General features: G+C 35.4%; 1 protein-coding gene across 5 annotated transcripts; it reads left to right on the top strand.

Moving 5' to 3' along the window:
- Positions 1 to 99: 99 nt before the first annotated feature.
- LOC108744268 (rap guanine nucleotide exchange factor 2) lies at positions 100 to 16,132 on the top strand. 5 transcript variants are annotated; one of them, XM_018479953.2, is made up of 17 exons: positions 100 to 763; positions 5,832 to 5,930; positions 6,513 to 6,716; positions 6,833 to 6,988; positions 7,054 to 8,276; positions 8,338 to 8,485; positions 8,545 to 8,895; positions 8,951 to 9,152; positions 9,269 to 9,480; positions 9,551 to 9,797; positions 10,252 to 10,554; positions 10,653 to 10,802; positions 11,798 to 11,971; positions 13,691 to 13,831; positions 14,957 to 15,040; positions 15,554 to 15,688; positions 15,757 to 16,132. In XM_018479953.2, exons 1-17 carry the CDS (start codon positions 533 to 535, stop codon positions 15,786 to 15,788), a joined length of 4,092 nt encoding a protein of 1,363 aa, XP_018335455.1. In that variant the 5' UTR covers positions 100 to 532; the 3' UTR covers positions 15,789 to 16,132. The 5 variants fall into 5 exon arrangements, with proteins under 5 accessions (XP_018335455.1, XP_018335457.1, XP_018335456.1 ...); XM_018479955.2 differs by lacking the exon at positions 11,798 to 11,971; XM_018479954.2 differs by lacking the exon at positions 14,957 to 15,040 and having other exon boundaries at positions 101 to 763.
- The last annotated feature ends 455 nt before the right edge of the window (positions 16,133 to 16,587 follow it).

The raw sequence follows: 16,587 nt of genomic DNA on the forward strand, positions 1-16,587 counted from the left end.
TCGAATCTCTGAATTAACAATTTTATCGTTCGAGTCTCTCATGCAGAGACTGTGAGAGATCCATAAAAACACCTAGGCAATAACTGAGAGACTGTAAAGGACTGTGAGAGACGCTTTCAGAGACTCTGGAAGACTGAAAATTTTTATATAGGGTTGTTAATAGGTAGCGGTATAATGTAGCATGTTTGAATGGTGGTGTACACTCATAGCTACAGAGACACCTTGTAGTAAATTGCCAATTGTGAGAACATTATTAAATTGTGGGAATCCCGTGGTGCTTAGAAAATAAAAAGTTACTGTGATAATAGTAATAAGGGACTTGAATATAATTCGAAATGCATGTGCCTTTTGTGACACATCGATTCATTGAATGTTACGGATTTTATTATAATTGTTGTTTTCGTGCAATATGCCACACGTGGGTGTGCGAGGGAGAATATGGTGCGATGTTCGTTGTGTAATCGGACGTATAGGTACATTACGAATGTGAGTTAAATCGAGTTGAGAAAGTGCCGAAAAAAAAATAGACGAAATGTTAAAACACGCCCTTCGGAATACATCAAACCCGGATCTTACGATTACCAGGAGGTCGTGTGCGGCGCTATGTTATCGGCGTCATTGTCGACGTCGTCCTTGCAGTCTCCTTGTGCCAGGCGGTGGAGTTTGCTGCGATGGGATTAACAAATATGCTGTTGTTAAAAAGGACAAAAGGACGAAAAGGAGTTCGATTTTATCCTGGCCATGTTCCGTTGTTCAGAGTCAGGTAGTCGTCAATTTATTATTGCAGATTTCTTCGCTAAATAACATGCAATCGCTATTGGAACGAAGTTTTTTATCCCACTTCAGGGCGACAAGGAGTTAACCGGCAAAAGTCAGAGTTGTCAGACGAATGTGTTTTTATGTCCTACTTTATCATCATCGTAAGGTCGTCAGTCCTAAGACTGGTTGGACATGCACATCCACTCTTTCCTATCCTGAGCTAATTTTCGCATTTCCCTAAAATTAGAACATCCCACGTCCTTAACTATTTGCGAACAGTAATCTAATCTACCCCTTCTAACCCCCGTTTCTGCCTCTAATATGTCTCTGACTAGACCTTCATGCATGAGAAGGTGTCCTACCAACCTACCTTGCCTATTTCTTATTGACTTCCATAGAGTCCTCTGTTCTCCTATTCTTTCTAATATCTCTTCATTTCTAACCTTTTCTACCCACGATATCCTCATCATCCGCCTATAACACCACATTTCGACCGTTTGTAACCTTTTCCGCCGCGCCCACTGTCCATGTCTCGCATCCATACAACACCGTGCTCCAAACACCTTTAACAACGTTTCTCGAATTTCTAAATTAACCGTTCGCGAACATAGAAGTGACTTCTTTTTATTGAAGGCATTATCCTCTGCTATATATCCCTACTACTCCTTCCGTCCTGACTTATCTGACTTCCTACATACCGAAAATTAGCGACTTCTTCTAATTTTTCGTCTCCTAGCTTTATATTCGCTCTTTCCCTACTTTTTCTTCCCTTGCATACCAGTATTTTTGTTTTACTTATACGGGAAATGCCTAGGTCTGGCAATACTGGACAAAAATCGAATGTGTTAGCGGATATCTCTCTCCCATGTACTTATTGCTTGCAGAGAGTGAGAGAGGGACGAGGTAGATTTGATTAGTCTGCCATCTGGTGAATATATCCTTTAAGAGTCACTTTAAAAAGCTTCCGAAGTTAATAATCTATTAATTAGCAACCGACAGTAATAAAATTGCCATTTTGAAATATTGTCAGTAAACAGTGCTTACGGAATGCATCTGTTACATGCAGATATGTGATTTATTTAAAATATCTTTCCAAACGTATTTTCTATTTGTAAAATGCAAAATATATTTTGCTGTTAAAAATTTTACTATTTCACCGATCAAACATTATAAGAAATGATGAATGAAAGTTGGTCACATTGGCTTTTGATGATGTAATTAGAAGCTTAAAAAGGGAAAAAAGAGACAGAGTCCCAAAAATTCTAAACTCCTGGGAAATGGATAATCTAAAATATCGGATCGATATTGTTTTCCGGGTTCAATGTGATGGCCCATGCAATTTTAAAGTTCCAAATTGATATCAGCACCTGTCAAATCACCCCTATCGTAATTACGACAAAACAGCCCCTCAAAAGAATATCGAATTGATATACGTCAGCTAAGTAAAATTGAAAACTGCGAGATATTATGGTTTGCTAATAAATGCGTATAATCCAAAATTCTTAGAAACACAAATAAAAAAGTATTTGCATTTTGTGTTTAAATGCTTTTTAACAACTATTTTGGACATCTCCAGTTAGATACTTGTCAGCTTTTTTCTAATACCGACTGTCTCTTCATAATACTAAAAAGAATACTTCGTTAAAAAACAAAGGGATAGAGTTTTATTGGTAAGGACCATGTAGATTGTAGATCCTTTTTGCTATGCAAAGTTTTGAATTTTGTTGAATTGATTTGTATAAATAGTTATTCCTGATCAGTGTACATACATATCTGTGGATTGTAACATCAGTACAAAAGTTAAAAGTACATTTATTTAATTTTTTGAAAAGATATCACACGGAAATCGGTTGTGAAAGGGAAGCTTCGATAATTTTTCTAGGAATTGTTTCCAAGAGATAATTGATATACGCTGTGGTTTTTATAATCGCCGATTGACAATAATAACGCAGAAACAAGGTCGTTTGTTTTTTAATGCATTCATTTACATTTTTACAATCATTGCAATTTTCATAAGCATACATAAAAACATACACATTCTGAAGATAGAAAGGTGATAATATTTTAACAAGGTGAGACAGTCGCCATATGGTTCTTGAACAAAATATTGTAATCGAAGATCAGTTTTGGTTTATTGTACGAATTGTTCGGAATTATTGATTTTATTCATAGATTTCGAAAACATTTATACTTAATTTAAGTCGTTGTCGAATAATTTATTTAATATAATCGGTTGTTTTACCTACATATTTCCCCTGAATTGAATAAAACGAAATTAATGATCTAATATATTTGTCATAAACATTAAGGATATAAAAATAGGAGACGAAAAATTAGAAGATCTGGCAGTTTTTCAGTATTTAGGAAGTCAGATGACTCAAGATGGAAAAAGCAGTAGAGAAAAGGGATAAAGCTGCTTTTAACAAAAGGAAATCACTTCTATGTTCGCGAACGGTTAATTTAAAAATTCGAAAAAGATTGTTAAATCGTATGTCTGAACCACGGTGTTGTATGGGTGCGAAACGTGGACGGTGGGTGCGGCGGAAAAGAAAAGTTTAGAAGCGTTCGAAATGTGGATAGAGAAAGTTAAAAATGAAAAGGTATTAGAATGAGTAGGAAAACAGAGGGCGCTCTCAGACCTGAAGGGGTAGTTAGAGACCTATTAAAAGCATAAACAGGAACTAAGAGGAGAAGACGTAGACCTATATAAGATTACTGTTCACAAATTTTTAAGGATATGGGTTGTTCTGATTTTAGGGAAATGCGAAGATTTTATTAGCTTAGTATAGGAATCAGTGGAGGTGCTTGTCCAACCAGTTTTAGGATTGGCGACCTTATGATGACCGATCTTAGAAGGAAATCATATTTTGTATCTTCATCACTACAAATTTTCAATTTCAGTGTTGGCTAATTTTTCAGACAAATACTGTAATAAATTTTTAAGATAATAAGAACTGCGTTGATTCATTTCTTGAATAACAATTGAAAGAAGCTCCTAAATATTTATCTATGCATTAGCTGCCACCGTCCTTTCGCTATATATTTGAAAATGATCTTCCTGCTTTCCTTTTATATTTCCTTATGGCCTTCAGGCAGTTGTTTTGTATGGATATCATCGTATTTTGTCATCCGCACGGCGGAAAACCCCACATCACTCTAATGCCCATCCTTATTTCCTAACTCGGCTATTTTATTACTATAATGTGCCAATCTTTCACTTCTTCTATCAAATGTATTACGTACTTTCTCCGTTGGTTTATTCAGTTTGTTTTACAGCATAATAAATTAATGGATGGATAAGTAATAATTCTAAATATCACATCTCTTATATTTTTGGGCATCAAATTAAAGTGTGTCATGATTCACGAATTGTTAATGTTGATCTATCGCATTTCCAAATGTATTCAGTGAAATTAAATAACATTTAGTAAAGAGAAAATGTTTTTCAGAGGAAGAAAAAAGGGAATTGAATAGTAGAGTCTCATTAAAAGAAGCGAATAAAGTACTTGAGACCTTTAATATTATGTATACGTCTTACTTTCATTTCACTTTTATGTTTATTTATTCATGTTAGAAGGTGACTTCGTTTCCTTTCCAATTAAAAAGGTAATGATTACAATCTCTTTTTGCCATAAGAAGCGTCTGTCATCTTTTTGTATCATTCGTTGTCGCCTAAATCCGCGCCACCTACATAGGTATCTATCCATTAATAAATTATTCAGCAGCATCTGTTGAACTAGATTTAGAAACCTTTTATAGAAACGCGACATTGATTCAAACAGTTCCAATAACGGCGCTGTGCTGCGACAAAAAAAAAATGAGAAAAGCAAAAAACTTTCCGAGGGGGCGTATTCTACTCTTCAATTATTTTTCAATGAACGAAAACTCCGTTGGCGAAAATCGATACCAATTTACTTTTCATTAATTTAAATGGAAAAATCTACCTACAATAAGTATTAATAAATATATCTCCGATATAAAAAAAATCAGCATTACAATGATTCTAAAAATGTTTTATTGGGCAGCCATCGAATAAAATTTAATAAAGATGGTTATTATCCAAATGTATACAAAAATGGGACAAATTAATAATAATGAGCATTAATATGACTAAAAGCCTAAAAACCTACATAATGAAAATTGGTAATTGTAATTGTATTGGGATAGGTCTTTTGTCCTAATTTGTATCATTTATTGACTACGATACTAACTTATTAGTTGTTTCGATATAACAACCGAACTGTTACAATTTCTGTCTTTTGTTTGTATATCCGGTTTTGATTAACAATAATTTACTAGTATGATTTTGTTATCTTGGAACCTTTTAGTGTTTATAAACATTATAAGTTCGTTTCACTGGTTTTAACTCGAATCTTTTCCTTGAAAATCCTCTAACTAAGAATTAAAATTTCATTTGTTTAGTGTTTTGACGACTTTTTGAACGGGACGTTGGTGAGGATGGTACTTAATGAAAAGCCTGCCAGAAAAAAAAAACATAAACCATTAACCCTAGTGGTTTCTCGGATACCCAACACAGTTACTGCCGAGTACCCGGTTATCCGGCACTGTAACTAGCCTTTCATGTCTGAGAAGGCCTACCATCTCTTTCGTTAATGATTTTCATGGCGTTTTTTGTTTTTCTTCATTTCCTTCCACATTTGTAAATTTTCTTATCCGTGGTATGCATTTTCATCACTGCACTACCCTTAGTTTTATATCTCTACTGTTGTTATCTCATGTATTATCTGACTTCCTAGATATCAAATTTAGTCATACTTCTGTGTTTAATTTATTAAAACGATAAATAGATGAAGATCATTGATAATTAAAATAGGTAAGTAATAAAAAGACTGTTGAGGCTTAGATTAAAATTATAAATATTTAACAGAGGGTTACACCTAATTATTTAAAAACAGTTTTATAAGGATTTTGATCGTTTTTCCAAGAAATCGATTGTGATGGGAAGCGATTTTTGAAATATGTGTGTATGACATTTGTAATGAGTTTTATGAATGTTATACCTTATCATTAATCAAGTAGATGATGATAAGAACGACTTTCGATTGTTTCAGATCGACTATCCCGACATTGAACAAAATCATAGGTTGCAACAACAGTCTCCTATCATGGACCATTCTCAGTATCGAACTGCTAGCATGTATGACGACACTGTAAGTACCTGTCGCCTCTAGTTAGTTTACATTTTGCAATATAATTGTTGCGTGCACACCTGTGCAAAAAGCCAAGGCCTTCCTTCTTATCGAAATGAACCTGCAATATAAAATAATAATAATAGGTATGTGAACGGCAGATAGATACATACATACATACGTGTGTATAGTAAATGGTTTTGCATAATTTATACTTTCCCATCTATGTATCTACCACGAATGTATATGTATGGTTATCGTAAATACTAATAATACACATCGTTAAGTTACATTAATAACAAATAAATAAATAAAACATCAAATGTAAACATTTATCTTTGTTGTTTTAAATCTTCGATAGGTACTTTCATTCCAAGTTATTACTCTATTGTACTTATGTATTTAAAAAGATTGCTAAAATAGGCCAAAAATCGCCCGTTTTTTCGCACTCAAATTTTGTTTTATCAAAAAATACATACGATATATATATTTCAACGCAAAAATATATTTATTATTCAATATGATTCTAAAATAAATAAGGGTGGTTTTTGCGTGTGAATTTTCGATAGGTGAGGGGTTACAGTAGATATGTTTTACTTCTAGTATGGGTCAAGCCTGACAAGGCCTAGTCTTTATCACAAATGCAGTCGCGGTTCCCATTCTTCCGACACTAGCTCGGCTTATAGCGGTTCAGACACGATGGCATCAACTCATTCCGAATTTGACGGGGACGAACCCGATCTTACAGGACTCGAAGAGAGCGTCGTTGATAGCGACGAGGACGACGATCTGGCTGAAGGGATAGATGTGAGTTCCCGTTGTTTCTCCTTCGAATATTCAAAAGAAAATGTTTTATATGATCTTAAAATTTCAATAACTGTTTCTTTTGAGCATTCTTCTTTATATGGTGTGTAAACTTTTAGAGTTTGACCATAAGGGACAGGGTGCGAGATTGTTTGGAGAAGGACCCATCGGAAAGAACCGAGGACGATATAGAAGCCCTTCTAGAATTTACTCAACATTTAAAGGCATTTACGAACATGACATTGGCTGTGAGAAGGGCTCTATGCTCTGTGATGGTACGAATGTTGCAAAATGTCTTTTTTTCGTAGTTCTTAATGCCCATTTCCTGTGATCATTGTAGGTGTTCGCGGTTGTCGAAAAAGCAAATACGTTGGTAATGAATGATGGCGAAGAATTAGATTCGTGGTCGGTATTGGTAAACGGTTCAGTAGAGGTCGTTATAGAGGGTGAGGAACCTCGTACCCTTAACGTGGGAGATGCATTTGGCATTCTTCCCACGATGGAAAAACTATATCACAAGGGCGTAATGCGTACAAAAACTGACGATTGTCAGTTCGTGTGTATTACTCAAAGTGATTACTATCGCATTCAACATCAGGGTGAAGAAAACACCCGAAGACACGAAGTCGATGGTCAATTGGTTATGGTCACGGAACTTCGGGGTTCCGTGGATAGTAATCGACGAGGTCACGTAGTGATTAGGGGCACCCCAGAACGACTTATGTATCAGTTGATAGAAGAAAATTCTTTGACTGACTCTACTTATGTGGAAGATTTCCTTTTGACACATAGAACATTCATTTCGAGTCCTCTTCATGTCGCGAATCAGTTACTCGTTTGGCTCCAGGAGCCGGAAATAAGGGACAGAGTGACGCGGGTGGTTTTACTTTGGGTGAACAACCACTTTACGGACTTCGAAACAGATCCCGAAATGATCGAATTCCTCGAAACTTTCGAGCAAGGTCTTGAGAAAGAGAATATGGTGGACGAACTGAAACTTTTAAATATTTCGTGTGCGGCAAAAGCTCGCGTTCGAATCATCGTTTTAACCAGGCCGAGTCGCGACGAGCCCTTGAACTTCCAAATTCTGGGAGGTTACGAACGCAATTTTGGCATATTCGTATCTAAAGTGGATAAAAAATCGAAAGCAGAAGATGTAGGCTTGAAACGAGGCGATCAGATATTAGAAGTGAATGGCCAAAGCTTTGAACATGTGAGCCATGCACGAGCTTTAGAAATTCTTCGAGGAACAACCCACTTAAGCATCACTGTAAAATCGAATCTTTTGCATTTCAAAGAAATGCTCAATACGCCGGATAACTCACCGAGACCTCGGAGCAGAAAAGTGACAGAGATATCGAGGCTACAACCGGATCCTAGGGCGCGACTGTCCAGCGTGGAAGGGCTCATTGTTGGTATTGGTCCTCATGCTCCTTGTACAGAACCGATCACATTACACAGTCCCCAGAAAGATAGCAATGGTGGAAAGAGCTTTAAGGCGTTGGGAGCCAAAAGGAGGTTGCAGAAAGCACTCATGAAAATGATATCAAAAAATTTGATCAAGTAATTAAATTTCAACGTTGTGTCTAGGGGATGTTAGTTAATCATTCTATTTTATTTTTAGTACTGATATCGGAATCGATCAAGTGGATAGTGTTCCTCCTCCTGCTACTTTGGGAAGTAACCTGTACCATTCGCAGAGTAATCCGGACTTGATGTCTATGTGTTACGACGATTTAAGAGGCAGTGACTTTCCTGAACACATTCTAAAAGTGGGTTTTCTTTTTTGGCGAATTTGTATATCATTTTGTCAATAATTTGTTGCGTATAGGTTTACAGGCCAGACCAAAGCTACAGGTACCTGCTTATTCACAAGGAAACCACGGCACACGAGGTGGTGATGTTGGCCCTGCAAGAGTTTGGAATGACGGATCCGAGCAGTAATTTCAGTTTATGTGAAGTCTCGGTAACCGACAACCAGACGATCAAGCAACGTCGACTTCCAGACCAGTTACAAAACCTTGCCGAAAGGATCGGTCTCAGTAGTCGATACTACCTGAAGACGAACGGCGTTACCGAAACACTTGTACCTGACGAACTCGCGCCCGAATTGGTGCGCGAGAGCGCTGTCCATTTTCTGCAACTTAACGCCGTGGAAGTGGCCATTCAACTGACCTTACAAGTATGTTACAGTTAGGCTTCCGGTGTGCTCAACTAATAATTTATTACTTTGCCAGGACTTTAGCATATTTAGACAGATAGAACCGACCGAATATATAGACGACTTGTTCGAATTGAAGTCGAAGTATGGTACGCCGATGCTGGACCAATTTGCGGCGCTGGTCAACCGCGAAATGTTCTGGGTGGTTACCGAAGTGTGCAGCGAACACAATCCTGTGCGTAGGATGAAGATCATTAAGCAGTTCATCAAAGTGGCAAGTAAGTTATTTATTGTAGGAAACAAGTGGTCGGAACTCCTATTACGTCTATTTTTATGAGCGTTAATTGCAAGATCCGTGTCTTCTGGTTGTACCTTTTTCCTATTTTATTCACAGGGCAGTGTAAGGAATGCAAAAATTTCAATTCGATGTTTGCCATTATTAGCGGTTTGGGACATGGGGCCGTGTCTCGACTTAGACAAACGTGGGACAAACTTCCTGGGAAGTACCAGAGATTGTTTGCAGAATTGCAACAGCTAATGGACCCTTCGAGGAATATGAGCAAATACAGGCAACTTGTTAGTGCAGAGCAAAATCAACCTCCAATCGTAAGAAAAAGCATTTTATCTTTTTTTTTGTTACAGCAAATTAACGATAAATTCGTATCTATCCTTACAGATTCCATTTTATCCTGTGGTAAAGAAAGATCTGACATTTATACATCTAGGTAACGATTCTCGCGTTGAAAATCTCGTAAATTTTGAAAAACTCCGTATGATTGCAAAGGAAATAAAAGGTCTGAGTAATATGTGCAGTAGTCCTTACGATTTACTCACCATGTTGGAATTGGGTGGTCAACCTGCTAGTAACGCAATGGTCGCTCTTAATCAGATGACTACTGGTTCCTCGCAACATCATCCTCAGGGTAAGTTATTTTTGACGTGACAACGTCTTATAATTCGATGGAGCTGCACGCACGAAAAAACATGACTCATGCGGCGTTACCTCGCTCTGAGGCGCTCCATTTAAGGCTTGAAGTGCAAGCGAGAGCGTGGAACGAGCGACAAAGAGGCACAATCGCCCTCCGCGTTCGGCAGCGTTCGACATCTGTCTCTCTCCTACTCGAGTGAGCGATGCGTCCGCGTGGACAGCTGCTATACAATAATACATTTACATTTACCTCCTCTATATCCATACAAAATATCTATCAAACAAATAAAATTAAAATTTTCTTTTGAAAAATGAAACCATTCCATCAGTATTTTCTTATGACGTTGTCACGTTCAATTATCGTCAGTAAACCGACTTTACAGACAACCGATTTTTTTATTTTCCTTTTAATTCGTACCTTTTTAATCATGATGTCATTGTCACAACAGGTCAGGCAACTGTAAAGCGGCGGAAAAAGTCAGCTGCCGCCCCAAATCACAAGAAAATGTTCGAAGAATCTCAAATGGTTAGACGTGTCAAGGCCTATTTAAACAATCTACAGGTGGTGACAGACGAAACTAAGTTGCACGAGATGTCGCTGGAGTGCGAGGGTACAACCGGTGGGGGTGGCAGTGCCGCCACCGCTGTACCCATTACTCAAAGAGGTAAAAGGCACGCGTCACCCGCCCCTTCTACCACTAGTAGTACTAGTAGTACCAGCGACGAGAGAAAACCACCAACAGCCAAGTTCGGTAGGTAAATAACGTAATTTTAATGATTACGACTTTATTGTTTCAATTTTCTTTTCAAGCTGGGATGGTGGTAAATCGTAAATATTTTAATTTTTCAGGATCCGCTTCCCCCCAGGCAGTTCGAAAGTTGCTGGCCCTTTCTGAGCAGTCCAAGACCAGACCTCACCAGCCCAAACAGCCCCCAGTACCCTTGGGTTTTAATTTAGCCCAGCCGAGCCCTGTCGTTCGAAGAGCACCAAGTTCGACGGGTAAGTTTTTTAACTTTTAAAATTTTTGCGTTAGCGACAAAAATGAAAATTTGTTGTTCGACTATTTTTAATAATAGTTGCTGTTATATGACCTTTATTATAATAATAATTGCGGTAGCAACGATTTAATTTATTTATTTGATTTACGTTCTGATTGTGTTACAAATAATTGACTAGAATCAGGGGCGGATCGCGAATTTGTGGGGCCGTGAGCTAATACTACTTAGGGGCCAACATAATTACTTAACTAATTACCATTTTGTCAAGGAACTGTTGTCTATAGTGATGTATAGAAAAAAAATGACAATAAAATATTTTAACACAGTTCTAACAATAATAAAGTCGATGACGAGAAATCCCCCTTAGTAGTCGTACACGCGAAAAAAAAAACATCGACCGAAAACAACCGGGGAATTCCCGTAGATGCGCACACGGGTCGGTTGATCGTTTGCCAACCTTATGATCGGATTTGATCTTCATTTTAGATATTTTTTCTTTACAATATCGCCTATTGTATTTAATGGAGACTAAGGGGACTTTAGTATTCATGGGCCCCATGGGATGCACCCTAAATAGCTCTTAAGTAGATTCGCCTCTGACTAGAATGAGATAGTGGTATTTACGATACAATATTGATAAAAATGTCGAATATAACTATAAAATATACAATCGTATAAAAATAAGTTGAATAATTAAGAATAATTTATTTCTAAAGGAAAATAAATATTGACGTTAGTATTTATACGTTTTTGGATGAAAAAGAGTTTCTGAAAATGTTATTAATTAGGTGTTAAGTTATTTATGTTTATTGAATAATTTTTTGCCTTAGAGTAAATACGTGTTTTTTAAAATTAATGTGAAGCTTTTGTATGCACAAAATCTACCGATGATTTCCTAAAATTTGTACCTTTCTGGTCTAGACTTTTTTTTTATTGAATTGATAAAATTGGGTCTATGGTATTTTTCGGCACCACTATCGTTTTTTCCATTTACAGGCAGCTATTCGAGCTACGGTAGTTCAAGTAGTTGTGGCACGGGGGGTGGTCGTGTATTGCATGAGAGATCGCACTCTGACACCCCCACACCGCTGCCTTCTGTTGCCCTTTCAGCAGAAAGCAGCAGCGTTACTTCTCTTAGTAATTTACCTCTTAGGAAAACGCTCACTTCAGGTATGGCACAAATTTTTTCTACTTCTCATTTTTTTTTTCCTTTACTGCTGCATATTCTTTCGTACTTCTCTTTTGTTAGGCTTACCTCTTTTCCATTCTGTGTATGTTCACTCTAAAACACTAACTACATATAAATTTTACAAAAATCCTTTGTGAATACATTTTTAATTTATTGCTGTTAGGGTAATTGTTTATCGAAAAGTTAATAATTTTTGCTTTTCAATACTTTAAAATAAAAACGGTACAATTTTTAATACAGGGGGTCTAAAGTTATTTCTAAATTATGTGCTGCAGTACCTTTTGGCTGTGGAAATAATTACGTTGAAAATGCCAAATTAAAAAAATAATTACTGCAGATAAAAATATGAAACTTTCATATTTGTTGTACATATAATATAAATTTATTTTGACTAACAGTTAATTTTAATTAATTAACTAAGCAAAATTGTTGTGTAATTACGTATTCAGAGTGTAGTTTGTAAAGTAAAATTTTTTTATTACAGGACAGATTATGTCTACTAGAAGTACTGTTTAATTATTCAGTTGGAAACTTCTTCCTAAACAATATTTAAAAACGTTTATCCAAAACAAAAGACTGTTATGTACAAAAGCATCGCTTATTTATGTAAATTATTATTTATATTTATGTTAAACCTTTGTAGATTGCTCATGTAATAAACGTACTTTCTTTTAAGCGCTTTTTTTGATATAATTTATAATTTTGTTACACATTGCATATGTCTGTTATGTTATTTTTTAATGTTTGTGAAAGGTCTTAGTAGATTTGTAATGTGCCGTTAGTAAATTCAAATAGAAATAATGTTAATGGAAGAAACATATCATCGACTGAGGTCGATTTGGGGGGGGGACTCTCTTGGAATATATGCCTGTTCATGGCATTGATAGGAAACACTTCTAATGACCTTTTGGTATATGCAAACTACAGTGGTCTGTATGCTTGACTTGACAGTTTCACCAGATCCTAATTTATGGTGTACATTATCAATTAACATTTAAACTTCGTATTTTTTCTAGTACTTTTAAGTTTTAAAATAAGACATTTTAAGAATATTTTTGCATCTTTATGTTTATGGTGATCAATTGCCTGAAATTGAATTGTTAGAAACAGCTTACAAATTTTAAGAGCGTTTACTATTTGAGCTTGATAGCTGTGGTTCGGGATTCGTCAGGTAAACGAGGTGAGAGAGGTGGACATAGAGGGGGGGAGAACCAATTCTGGACTATAGCCATCAAGCTCGAAAATCGAACCCTTAGCTTTTTATTTCACGAATTGTTTTATTTTGCGATACATATACAGTGCCATGTAGTTCAGACTTAACATGGTGTCGCTATAAGAAATAAAGTTAGTAAGCCAAGGACTTAATAATAGTTTAATTAAATAAAATTTGCAACCAAAGACGTAAATACACTGCTTATTAATAATCATGTAAATGTTGTAAATTGTGTGACCCACAGGGACATATATGTCGATTGTATATTATATTGAAATTGTATTAAAACGTACTCTTACAATACACAGAATGGAAATTAAATAATTGAATTGAATATAAATGTGCGCAGTTTTGCAATGAATTCATTTTTCCAAAGCACCGCAGCTTTGTTATTATTTGATAAAAGTTTTCATCTTCTTTGTATTCTTTCTGTCTCTTTTTCTTGAGCATGTTCGTGAACGTAGGCATGTTTTTCTTTTTGGCACAGGCTCGGTGGCGTCTTCAGATTCGGGTCACAGCACAAACAGTTCAGGGGACGGTTCTGGAGGTTTAGCGCACGTGTATCAACCACGCTGTCCTCCCAGTCCACCCCCGAACAGTAGGCAACCTCCTCCCTCTGCTGTCAATGGTACGTATTTTCATATTGCACGTTGCTGTTTCCATATTTTTTTTAGATATATTTAAAATTATTCATGTTCAGTAATTTAAAAGTAATTGTACAAAAAAATTGGGTTTAAAAATTAATAAAATACATTTTATAAAAACCTTGGAAAAGGAAAGAAAATAGATAACAGAAGTTAAATTTCATGCAAGAAAAGTCACAAAAATATCTGCCTTCTCTAACACTTTCTTTTATAATAATAAGATGGATATTTCAAAGGCTGCTTATGCATATTTTTAATTTGGTTTTATGTGTACTCTAACTAACTTATAAACCAATTCCCAAAACATCATATTTATGTGCTGTGGCAGCTTTGCATTACTAAATGTCTGCATTGGTTTGCTTTAACATTTCCCCAAAATAACACATCTAATGATTTGCATGATTATAATCCATTTAAAAAGATAATTACTGTTTTGCTGTCTTTCCTTTAATAAGTGTGGTTGAAAGACGATCAAATGTGTTTTATATAACTGCTTGAGTTTAAAACATTTAATCAAGAGAAAAATACCCACATTAAATTAATCAAAAAGTTTTAAGGGTGGTGACTTGTTTACTTTACTTGCCCTATTTCATTATACATTTCATGCAATTTCAAAAATAATAACATTTAGGTACCGATTTACTACTCATAATAAAGTTACATTAGAATGCATGAATACTTCAGTAGTCTGAAATACCCAATAGAGGGCGACACGGTGCCTACACGTGGATATTATAACATTACTTGCTTCGTTATATATGTAAACGTTTTTATTGGAAGGAAATAACATTTATTATTTGTAATATGCCTTTTTAATTTCAATTGATTTCTATTTACAAATTTTTGTCATGCAATGGTATGAATACGCCTCAGATTTAAAATCTAAAATTACTTTTTACAAGTTTTATTAAAAAGAGTCTTGTATTTATTTAAATAGTAAAAATAACGCATATCCAATTATTAAATGTATACTACGTAGGTTATTCAAGTAATTTTAGAAATTTTAAAATGGGGTTGTAATAAATAAACAAATAAATACGTTGCACGTTTGTTATACATGTTTGGAAAATGTAAATAAACGTGTTTGTGACTGTATGTCTGTGGGTTAGGATGGTGTCTGCGTGCCGGGTCTATGCCCCCCTGTCCTCATGCTGTTGCCGTTTTGCCCCCTTTGCCTCATGCAATGTACAACGGTAAGTCCTTTATCTGCCTTGAGAGGATGCTTTTTGCAAATATTTTGTTACACTTTTCGATCGTCATCGATTGTTTATCTTCGTTTCATATGCTCTGTAAATATGTACAAAGTATCCAAAGAAGCTTAATTTATTTTATATATACAGTATGTCCATAATTGTTGGAGTATACTGTATACTAATTGTATATACAGACCTGTAGATTTGTTGTATATATGCCTTGAATTGTGCATTTTTGTCGTTTCTGACCGCTCTGCTAAACATTTCAATTATTTTACAGCTTAATTTCAAGTAGTAATAAAGTTTAATGTACCTACCAGAAAATTTATAATAATAGTTATCTTTTAGTGGAAATATTAAATAAAAAATTGCGGTTTTTGAATATAAAGGAGTAGTAATAGATACATTTGCTTAGATTAGTAGGTATCAGTTATTAATTTTATTGAATAGTATGCTACTTTTCTAATAAAATAATTTTGAAAATTACCAACATTTGAATATCGTTTTTGAAAGGTCCAAGCAGGCGACAGCCCCCTGCTTATAGTGTAGCTGCTCAAATGGCGCGGCTACATCGATTGGGGAGGGCACATTCTCATGAGGGAGTCACGCAGGGTTATTATTATCACACAGATCCCGATACTGATCAAGGTAAGTCGGTTTGTGTCTGGTTTTTGTTTTTTGGGCAACATCAAATGTGTCAATTTTATTGATTACAGATGATGAAGAGACGCAGGTATCTGCAGTTTGAATACAAAATTACCCTTTTCATCCAGTGATTTTTTTTCTTATTTTTTACCCTTTTTTTATCCGAGAAATGGGTTATTTTGAATATGAAAAATCAAATTTGTGATTGCTCGAGAAACTAAGAGAGGGGAATTTTTAGTTTTGACGCACAACATTATTGCGCAAAGAAATGATGTGTGACGTGTTTTTTTAGTTTTGGGGACCAAATTTTATTTGTTTAGTTTGAAAAAGAATGAACAAATTTTGGTAAAAGATTATCTCGCTTTGTATTAAAGTAAAAGAAGCTCTCGAATAATAATTAAGTATTTTGTTTTAATGCGTCATGAAGGGAAAACATTCAAACTGATTAGAAAATCAGATGGGTAAAATCCTAATTAAATCATTCCTGGAGTAGAAACGGGAGGTACAATTGTCAATGGAAAAAACAAATGACGGGTCTGCAATATATGTATTTGTAAGGACATTTCAGTCCAAGAAAAAGGTCATTCCATGTACATTATTATATATTACCTACTTTTTTGTTTTTTTTTTTTTGAATTTACGTAAGTTATAAAAGAATTGCGAGTGTACAATTTATTTATTTGATGATTGAAACCTATTCGTAAGTACTGTATGAAAGATTCGCTGTAACATACGTCGCTTTTTTGTGTAAGAAATGATGATATTATACAATAATAATAATAATGTAATTGTAAATGTAACATGACGTTTAGTCAGTCGATATTGCATGATGTGTATTTTTCTAAATTTAATCTACCAATACCCTGATATTGATTGTATCTACTGATTTGTGTGTATTCGAA

This window comes from Agrilus planipennis, unplaced genomic scaffold (genome assembly GCF_000699045.2).
Source record: "Agrilus planipennis isolate EAB-ADULT unplaced genomic scaffold, Apla_2.0 scaffold13, whole genome shotgun sequence".
NCBI lineage: Eukaryota > Metazoa > Arthropoda > Insecta > Coleoptera > Buprestidae > Agrilus > Agrilus planipennis.